The sequence below is a fragment of the Lycium barbarum genome, chromosome 2, assembly GCF_019175385.1.
Source record: "Lycium barbarum isolate Lr01 chromosome 2, ASM1917538v2, whole genome shotgun sequence".
NCBI classification, from domain to species: domain Eukaryota; kingdom Viridiplantae; phylum Streptophyta; class Magnoliopsida; order Solanales; family Solanaceae; genus Lycium; species Lycium barbarum.
Genome location: NC_083338.1, coordinates 15627965 through 15639073, shown reverse-complemented (window position 1 = coordinate 15639073; position 11109 = coordinate 15627965). Strand labels below are relative to the sequence as shown.

Sequence of the window (11109 nt, the reverse complement as noted above, 5' to 3'; positions counted from 1 at the left end):
TTATGCACACCTTTAGCCGAATGTAGTTAATAAAACATAATCTTGTTTATACACCTCAAATGCAAAGTCAATTAACACTCCATTGTTTAGTTCGTTCAAATATTTATCGTGTAAGTTCGCATCTTCTTCTATTTTTAGGTAGCATCATATTTTGCAAACTTCATCTTCATGCCACTTCCTTTGAAACTATTATTAACGATTATAAATTTTATTTAAAAAAATAGCATCCTAAGATTCCCTTTTATACAAATATTAATCTTGTTTTCAATAGTCTCTCATATTAAGTCTTAATAACCTTTATAAGTCTTATTCTAAAAGGCATTTAAAGTTTTTTTATACAATTTATTATATCTTTTCTGTAAATATTATTTCAACTAACATCATTTTATTTTAAAAAAAATAAAAAAAAAAACTCCAGCAATATCTTAAAGTCATTTTCTAAATTTTAAACCTCATATTTAATCTCAATTAATTAACCTAAGTTTGGTCGGATAACCGTAAGTTAACGGATTCTAAAGGATGCCTAACCCCTTCCCTTTAGGATAATATAGAGCCCTTACCTAGAATCACACTGGTTAAGCAGACTATTAATTAAGGTTTAGTTTTGACCTGGCCTTAAGTTAACCTCTAGGTGTCCTAATTCACCGTTAAATTAATTAGGTGGCGACTCATTTAAACAAATAAATAGGAATCACCAATACGTCATACTCTTAATTTCAACCCGGTTAAAATGGGGTGTGACAATAATCTTAGTAGATTTTTCAAATGTTAGAATCAAATCAAATCAATTAAGTCGGTTTTTCATTGCTTTGGTTTTTTCGGGTTTTTCGGTTTTTTATCAGTTTTTATTTAAATATATGACAATATACGTCCAAGCACATATTAAATTGATTATTTTCTAGCATAACACTACCAAATCAATTACTCCTATTTGAGAAAAGAAAGAAATATAAACCTAATCAAGTTATATATGGAAAGAAAAATCAAGTTATATGTGTACTTTCTCCAAATTTTGTATGCATCATCTAAGAATTTAGCCATTTTCAAGGAACATAAAAAAAAAAAAAAAATTCTTACAATGAATTTGTTTTTGTGCAATAAATTAAAGATCTAGTTGTGATATATCAAGATATCTTGATGAATAATTAAAGGACTCAAAAATAAGTTATTTTGAACAAGAAATAGATTCTTCGAATTATCAAAATTAAAATAACAAATCAACTACAAAGTAAATACAAAAAATGGATTACTATAAAGGCAAAAACATAGAATATGAATCAAGAGTGCAAAAGATTAATATCGTAAAATTTCAATCTTTTCTATAAAAGTGTAAATATATATATATATATATTTATATTATCGATTTGGTGCGGTTAAGTTTTGCTTAAAATCAAAATCAATTCAACTTTTGTTAATGAAAAACCAAAATCAAATCAAACTAAAAAGTATTGGGTTTTTTTCTTCGATTTGATTCGATTCGATTTTGGATTTGATTTGATTTTTCGGTTTTCCGTGAACACCCCTGCTACAAAGGGTGTGTTTGCTTACGTTTATCTATTTGTTGTACCTCTTCTAGTTGTCCAATAACAAAAAGTATTTTGTGATCATATATTTCATGTGGTGGGACAAGCTAAGTTTTTCTCCTGGCCCGACATTCTAACTGTGACCCATTTCATCACACAAACGAAGACGCCAAAGAATATTCTTATAGTGGTATTTAGGTATAAAGTATAAACCAATTACAGGATTCGAATAATTAACAAAACAATTATTTGTGTAGTGGCATATACGTTTATACCATGTGGGGCGGTTTAACAAAGCCGATGACCTAAAGCAAAATTATATGAAGGGGCCTTAATTTCTTTCTAAATGTCTTTCATATCTATTTTTATTTAAAGTTTATATATTTTAGTTTTTTTTTTTTTAGAAATAAAGTTGTTAACAACTTTTTAAAATCAATTTATTCTAGTTTTTTTTTCAACTGACGATATAACTAATCAATCACATGACTAAAATTTTCTCTTGTTATTTTTTTTCAAAATCTTGCAACTTTTATCTTAAAATATTAATCTCTTCATTATGTGTCTTATAAGTTAGTACTATTTAGAGGCTCAAACATATTTTCTTGATCATGACTTTTCAAGTACTATTTATATATTTCGAATCGTTCACTATTGTGTATTTATAATACTTTTTATATAATTTTTAAATATGAAAACGTTATTTTCAAAAAATTGAAAATTTTATATCCGAATTGAACATTAATTAATTTGATCCTTGTATTCCAAAATCAAGCCACATAAATGAAATCATGAGGAGTAAATTGTTTTTCAAGAAAATTAGCCATAACACCTACAATCATTTTTTTTTTTTTGAAAAAAAAAGGGGGCCCCAAAAATTTGGGGGCCTCAAGCCTTTGCCTTATTGGCTTTAGGCTAGAACCGGCACTGTGTGCAAGATGAATCAAACTAATCTAACTTGGATGTACGTGTTTTGTAAGTTACATATGGAATTATTGAGATGAATTAAAGAGTTGTTGTCAACAGCTTTCTTGACCAATTCAAATTTAAATTCTCATACCAATATTTATTGCTCTTTGAAAAAAACATACAATTTGTTGGACAAAGATAACATATAATTCGCTGGTTAAAAGAAACGGACAATATTTTGTACATCTTTGTCATAACAGGAAAAATCCTATATAAACCGTACCAAACCATAGTTAACTAATAGAATAAGATTAAAATATATATTAATTAACCAATATATGATTAAGTGATAAAAGTGCATGTAGAATACACATGCCCCGTTATTAATTGGTTTGATTTGAACGTCAAGTACATATTACGTTACTCTCCTTTTATGCAATTGGCCTATTGCATATGTTATTTGGTTGTGATTATATTTACAGTAGATCGGTAAAATGTAATGAATGAGATCAGTAAATAAAATATATGAGATCTTTATAGGATTGTTATTTTTATTCAAATGTGTTAACTGATTATCGGAGATCATTCCCTCCCACATTTTACCTTTTCTTTCCCTTTAAAGCGAATATATTAATTATGATATACTACTTTTTCTTGTAAACTTGTCTGCAATTTTGCATCAAGAGCTATTACATGTAATTCCAGGGTAAGGTTGAATATGCGTTTGAAACGATGATATACATGATCAGAGCTTGTTAAATAGTTAATAGATAAAGGTGACACAAATATAAGACCGACAGGCAATATCTAATTAAACAACCGAATTCTCTAACGGCATTTTTTCACAAATAAATATATAGGTTACTGATATGCTTGAAATTTAGGTTCCTAAAGTTTTACATGTTATTTGGGTGGGGGGAGGGGGTTTCTGTTGGCTGAATACATTGACAATTCCTTATATTTGTCATTTTCAGTTAGATATTTGAATTATAGCATGTTCCGATTGAACACCTGAACACGAGATAAAGTGTTCCTATTAAATACACTTCCGACTCAAGATTTTGAAAAAGCTTCTGCGCTTGTTCTCAAGTGTCTATTACGAAGATAAGTTAACCACTTAAAATATATCACCTCCTTTAGTTATACACGTTGTCTCAACAAGCCGTAAAACCCCAGGCTCGTTTCAATTGACGTTGTATAATTAAAGGAGGAGACATATTTTATATGATTAACTTATCTACGTAATTGACGTTTAAGAACACGCGCAAAAACTTTTTCAATGAGTCAGAAGTGTCTAATAGAAACATTTTATCATATGTTCGGTGCTCAATTGAAATATATATAGTGTGTATATATATATATATATATATAAAATTTAAATATTTAAATAAAATTTATTGATAAATTTAAGGAGTTAACAATGTATTCAATCAAATCTGTTTATCAGTTGCAATAGCAATGCTACTATAAACAGTAAGCAAGATCATAAACACAGCTAGCTACTCAATTATAAAGGACAGCTAGTCCCACATGATAGCATATCATTGAATCCAGCATGTCCAAAATTGGCTGCCAGTGAGATCCCTAAAAGGGGACATAAACCAACAAATATTTCCCTCAATTAATACCACATATTCAAGTAGGCGTTGACATGAATAGTTTGGTAAAATTAAAAAAAAAAATAGTATTTGAAGCTAAGTTGAAAAAGGATTGTGTTTAGACTTTCGACATGTATTTTACTTGAAAAAGATATTGAAATATTGTGAGCAAATTTTTTATAATTGAAAAAATGGTTAGAATTAATTTTTCAAACTTGAAAAACTTAACTTCAAGTTAGAGTGATTATTTAACTGCAATATATTACCAAAGTAGGCAGTTTTGAAAGTAAAGCTCAAAAAATTCAATAAAACATTTGTTAGAGAAATTGAAAAAGAAGAAGTTAAAACTAAAAGCAAAATTCACCATTTTGGCCTAGAAACGATTGTAATAACAGTACTTGGACTTCTCTTTTATAAGATGTTCAAAATGATAACTGATTTTTGAACTTCTAATATTAATTGAAATGAGAACAGTTGGTGGGAAAAAAATGGCGAAAAAAGATGAACGAATTTGTTAATCTTTAATAGAACTGTAGGGGCAATATAATAATTCAATTTGAAGGTAAAAACTTCTCACTTTTAGTATAAAATAAAATATGATTAGATATAAGTAAATATTTTTTGGACAAGAGAAGTCTTAATGCTTAGTGCAAAATTCATTGGAGATGCAATCTTTCAAGTTAAGATACCTGTCTCTCCAAGTTGAAAACCAAATTAAGCAGCAAGTTGAATCTTCCCTTAGAAACATTGAAAATCAGTTTAGAAGTTTCCAATCAATAGATGCAGAGTATACTTCAGTCTGCATCCATCAAATTTATACACAAGCATGTACATGTACATGTACATTTTCTTTTAAAATTTAAAGCAATGTGCCGCGTGCACATCTTTATGAAAAGTTACGCACCCCTCGAATTTAAAAAGAAGGGCAAAGGTGCAAATGTATTCCTCAACTTTGTCATTTATATCAGATATAAGTTGACATAATGAGATAGTCTCCATAAGGAATATGCCTCATCTGGAAACCCGAAGTGAGTAGAATGATCGTCGAACGAATCGTGTCAAGTTCAATTACTATCGATTAGGCGATCACAGAAAAGCTATAAGATCATACCCAGTTATGTGTCATAAGGGTAGTGCCATTGCACAAGACTCTAATCTTTAAGGTGCTCGCAAAAGACTTAGCGTACAACCGTACTATGAGTATTTTAGGACGAATCTAAAAAAAAAAAAATCAAGTATGGGAAGTACAACTCATGATTTAGGTAGACGAGAACTAAGGTGAAAGAATTTCATTCCTCGTTAAAAAGGTGGTACATATATACTTTTATCGTTACACAAATGGTGTAAATATACTCTTTTCGCTGACATAATTTTTTTAAAAATCATTTAGCTTATTTTTAAATTAAAAAAAAAACACGTGGCTTTAAAAAAATAAGTCTATCCTTTTTTGTAGTAGACTTAATTTTTTTAAAGCCACGTGGTAATTTTTCTTTCTGGTGGGTTGGGTCTGGTTGGTTTAAAAAAATGGGTAGACTTTTTTTTTAACAGCCACAGAGATATTTTATTAAACGAATCAGACAGGACCCACCAGAAAAAATTACCACGTGACTTTATAAAACTAAGTTTAACAAAAATATGGGTAGACTTATTTTTTAAAAAGCCATGTGATATTTTTAAAATTAAAAAATAAACTAATTTTTTTTTTAAATCTATCAGCGAAAAGGGCATATTTGCATCATTGTGTAACAGTAGGGGTATATATGTACTACTTTTTTCATAAGGGGCATATCTATTTTAAATGACAAAGTTGAAGGGTATATTTACACTTTTGCCTTAAAAAGAAATGGACAAGGATAAAAAGTATTAGAAATGACTGGTACATATCCTCCTACCATCTATTGAATCAAATTTAACCCTCTTTCCATCTATTTGGTCAAACTTTTGATGTAATACGTTAAGAGCATTTCACCAATTTAAGTTTTGGAATATGCTTTAGGATCTTTTTGTAAAAATTAGGATAGCGAACTTGTTTTTAATGCTCATTTACTATTAGAAGAAAAACACACACACACACAAAAAAAAACAAAAAAAAAAAAAACAAACAAATATCATTCTCATATACTTTCTGTATTTCAAAATGTTTATCTGGTTCTGATTTGACACGAAATTTAAGAAAGTAGAGAACTCTTTTAAATCTTGTGATCTTAAATTAAAAATATGTAGAATGTACTTAAATGCTCCTTAATCTTATGGTCTTAAATATGCCGTGTGAAAAGTTGGAATAAAAGAATTACCAAAAAAAATAATAATTTTAAACGCACTAAAAAGAAAAGTAAGATAAGCATTTTGAAACAAAGGGAGTATATTTTTTTGGTACATTGGAAAAGGGAAAAAAAACATTACATTGGAAAAGGAAAAAAAAATATTTTCATGTACTCCCTCTGTTCACTTTTACTTGTCCATTATATTAAAAATAAATTTTCATTTTTATTTGTGCATATCAAGAAAAGACAAACTTTTGTTCTTATTTTATCTTTAACATTAATTACTAATTTCAAATAATTCTCTGAGTCTAATGAGATTGTACACTAATTAATATAAATATTATAATAAAATATATATTTTATTTATTAATTTTTAAGAAATGTACAAAATTAAAAAAATATAAATAACAGTGAACAGAGGGAGCACGGAGACACACACCCCAAATGAGATCAGCATCCTCTATATTTTAAAAGATTATTCAAAACTTGAAAAGACAAGGCTTAGCAAAACATTCAGATGTAAATTACCCGTGCACAACTCCATTTGCACATGCTCTGTCCCCATTGTCCAGCAAACATATTACTTTCAAGAACTCAACTTCCATTCAGAGAATAAAAAGTTAAAGACCCAAATTTGGATTTTCAAGAATCTAACCAATGAGCAGCCAAGGCTAGTATTAAAGTCTTGATTCTTCAGAGCAGTTTTTATTCTTCTTTGGTAAGTTCAAGTCAACCCCATTAATTGAAAGGAAGTTCCATATTTGGCTGGTCGGTCAAAAAAAATTACATTCGTTAGCCAAATATACAAAAAAGAATTACACTATTATGTATAAGAAATGTACTATGGAGTATATTTTTTTTTATATATATATTATATATACGTTATATTATTTTTGTGGGCTGCTATTTATGTCAGCTTCTCTTAATTGAATTCATGTGTTGAACTCGATTTTGACTTTGATTTTTGCAGAAAATGGTTTTCAGAAGAATTCTTGTTCTGATGATGGGTTGTTTAGGATGTGCTGATCAGCAAACAGAACCAAATGAAAATAATATGGAATCCAAGTCATCAGTTGTAGATGAAACTGCTATTACTACTCCTAGAGTTAGACTTAGTGATGGGAGATACTTGGCTTACAGAGAAAGAGGAGTACCAAAGAACAAGTGCAAATATAGTATCATTATTGTTCATGGCTTTGGCAGCTCCAAAGATATGAGCTTTATGGCTTCTGATGTAAGCACAAATAACTCTCTCTATCTTTCTCTCTCTCTCTCTCTGAATTTTGAATTCATTATTTTCTAAAGAGGTTAGTAAAGTATCAAACTGATATATATTTGAGAATTGGGTGTTCAATATCTTGAAATTGTCATGACCCTTAAAAAGATTCTTAAAATCGAAGAGAAAGGGTTGAAATAAAAAGATCTAGAAGTGTTTAATAGTTCGTCAAAGAAAAACAACTCCTTACGTCTCAATTTACGTGAAGATGTTTGACTGAGCACAGAGTTTAACAGAAAAATGTAGACTTTTGAGACTTGTGGTATAAAATAAGTCATAGGAATTTTAGGGTAAAATGAGAAGTTTAAAGTTAAATTATTACTACTAGATATAGAAAAATGTTATTCTTTTTGGGAGGGATACAAAAGTAAAGAGTGTCACATAAATTGGGACAAAGAGAATATAAGCTTTTGAGCTACCCTGTTAGGAAAGTTGCTTCCATTTGATAACTTGAGTTGACTTCAGGACAAGAAATTATTCAAAATGTTGGTTGATGAAAGGGATGCAATCAACCAGTGCTAATGCAACGATCCCATGAGAACTGCGAAGTTTAGCGTGTTTGGATAAGAGTAGTAATAGGATGGATGAGCCACTAGGAGTCCTCCCCTGTTGACATCAATTATTTTGAGATTGAAGTGTAGTTGATCCATTTTCTTTTTGGGAAATTGACATAAATAGCCGCCCACCAAAATAATTACTGGCATATGTATATTTTTTTTTGTATATTAATGCATAATATACCTACTTTATACATAACTAGTATATATTTTTTTTTGTATATTTGGCTAGAGGCTGTAATTATTTTCGGCCGAGTGGCCAATTTTTATCGGTGTTGTTTAGCGTTTGAAATTCCTTCTTTTGGTTAGGATTTCCAGCAGCAAGCTAGAAAGTGTTCTCTTTTTTCTTTCTGTTTTGTCCTGAAGGAATGTGATTCTTAATTTGCATAATTCTTTTGAGAATGCTCTAATAGTACTTTAGTTCTCAGGAACTCCTGGATGGAATGGGGATATACCTTCTGATTTATGACAGAGCTGGATATGGAGAGAGCGATCCAAATCCAAAGCGCTCGGTTAAAAGTGAAGCATCTGATATCGAAGAATTAGCTGATCAATTGCAATTAGGATCTAAGTACTATGTTATTGGCGTATCGTTGGGATGTTACCCTGCTTGGAGCTGCATCAAACGCATTCCTCAAAAGTAAAATAAAACTCACTTCAGAAACTTTTAGCTTTCTGTTTTTTTCTTTTTCTTTTCTATAGTTTAGGCCTAAGAAAGGATGGAATTAGCTACCAACTTTATCGCTAATCCGTCGCTAAATTGCTCGTAACTAACAGACGTTTTTTTGATAATCCGTTGCTAAATAGAATTAGCGTCGGATTTTGCTGTTTAGCTACAAAATTTGTCCTCCCTAATTTCTGTTTTTTTTAGTAGTTATATTGCTTAGGATTGAAAAATATGCTGCTGCAGGCTTGCAGGAGTGGCTCTAGTAGTCCCGTTTGTCAATTATAAATGGCATTCACTACCTGATGATCAAACAAAGGATGATTACAGGAAACAACTCTGCCGGTTGGCGCTTTTGCTCACACGCCATACTCCAGGGCTATTACATTGGTGGTTCACTCAAAAACTGTTCCCATCAGCTACTGCTCTTGAAGCAAATCCGACATTTTTTTGTGATAAAGATTTGGATGTCTTGAAGAATACACCAGGATATCAATTGTTCACTCAGGTAAACTTCATCAGCTATGCCCAAAAAGAGAAAAGGAAATAACGTACACACACAATCGACTTTCTTAACTCAAATTGGATCAAGTTATACTTGTTCAAGTTGACTCAGTAGTGATATGAATAAACCTTATTTGGCCACTCTTGTGAGCTTTACCAATATGGTTAATCAATTCACTATAAAAAAACTAGAATTAGCTACGAACTTCGTCGCTAATCCGTAGCTAAATTGCATGTGGTTAACGGAATTTTTGGGGAATCTGTCTCTAAATAGGATTAGCGACGGATTTTGTTGTTTAACTATAGAACTTGTCCGCGGCTAATCCCGGCTTTTTTAGTAGTGATATTCCATAATGAGTAATATTGTTATACCCACTCCAGCTCCCCCCGCTCCCCCTTAATATATAGTCCGATTGTTCTGTTCCAATGGTTTCATCTCTACAGGAATCAATACGAAATAAGAAGTATCTCAACGGATCCGAAATACTCTGATATCTGGTTTGTGACTAGTTTTACTTGTATTAACAGGACGGGCTAAGGAAACGGAGGGTATTCGACTCCCTTCGTCGCGACTTTATTGTGGCGTTTAGCAAGTGGGATTTTGATCCACTGGAGCTAAGTAACCCGTACCCACAAAACGAAAGCTCTGTTCATATCTGGCAAGGTTACGAGGACAAGGTTGTGCCTGTTCAATTACAAAGATACGTCTCGCAAAGGCTCCCTTGGATTCGGTATCATGAAGTTCCTGATGGTGGTCACTTGCTTGTATATGATAATGTTGTGTGTGAAGCTGTCTTAAAATCACTTTTGCTTGGTCAAGATCCCTCATTGTACAGGCCTAAATTAGCTGACTGAGTATTAGTTCATTCATTGTACCCAAAGATGATCTTGTAAGTTAATTGATTTCTAGAAATTGATAAAAGTGTGATTGGTTGCATTTTTTACTATAGTGTATAGAACTTTTATATTAACAATGCAATATTGCCCCGGATATATCAAGTCATTACTTTATTTCTCAGACTAATGTATCTGGCTTGCCTTGAGTTACTTTTTGTTGTAGATCAACTTAATGTGATGGGATAAAAAACTTATATACCGTCGAGCAAGCTACCATTGATTTGTTTATTCTTTGCTGCCCTATCAACAACTACAAACAGTTGTTTAAAATGCTAGCCGATATCAAAGTTTGTTTTCTAACTTATTATGCAGTGGAATATGCGCCTCTATGGGGACATCCCATAAAATTGGAACAATACACAAAAGATTAACATGACTGTTATGAAAGACTGACATGCACAGATCAAGAAATGGTCCAAATATATACAACTGGATATACGGATCTCAAGACTAGAATTCAAATTCCATTTCCTGGCATAGCTATGGCCAGTGGCAGAGCTAGGATTTTACTAAGAAGGTTCCAAATTATAACAAAGTAAACACACGAAGAAACAAGGTTTGTTGGGCGGGGGGGGGGGGGGGGGGGGGTGGTGTTTCAACATCTACTTTATATACATAAAAATAATTTTAATCTTATATATATAGTGTAATTTTTCGCTGAAGGTGGTTCGGACCCTTACTGGCTCCGCCTCTGCCTATGACCTATGATGCTTGAAACATTCTAATATTTTTGTCTCAACTCCACAGAGAATAATGCCAGAAAAGGAACTTGACTGGTCTTCTTCAATGACAGATGTGTTCTTGATTCTCCTTTATTATGACATATTTAATCAAGTAGTGGACTTCCATCTTTAGGTAAGAAGACATGCTGCCCACAAGTGCAAGAGATTTCCCTTTGTGACAAAATGAATTTGCTATGT

General features: G+C 31.3%; 1 protein-coding gene and 1 non-coding gene across 2 annotated transcripts; both read left to right on the top strand.

The window, feature by feature from the left end:
• The first annotated feature begins 6743 nt into the window (after positions 1 to 6743).
• On the top strand, positions 6744 to 10308 carry LOC132626250 (uncharacterized). Its single transcript, XM_060341057.1, has 5 exons — positions 6744 to 7009; positions 7262 to 7525; positions 8553 to 8764; positions 9035 to 9296; positions 9821 to 10308. The coding sequence occupies exons 2-5, from the start codon at positions 7265 to 7267 to the stop codon at positions 10145 to 10147; spliced, it is 1062 nt and encodes a 353-aa protein (XP_060197040.1). The 5' UTR covers positions 6744 to 7009; positions 7262 to 7264; the 3' UTR covers positions 10148 to 10308.
• A 203-nt stretch (positions 10309 to 10511) lies between these two features.
• LOC132629507 (U6 spliceosomal RNA) lies at positions 10512 to 10614 on the top strand. Its single transcript, XR_009578280.1, has one exon. It is a non-coding gene; the product is annotated as a U6 spliceosomal RNA (small nuclear RNA).
• The last annotated feature ends 495 nt before the right edge of the window (positions 10615 to 11109 follow it).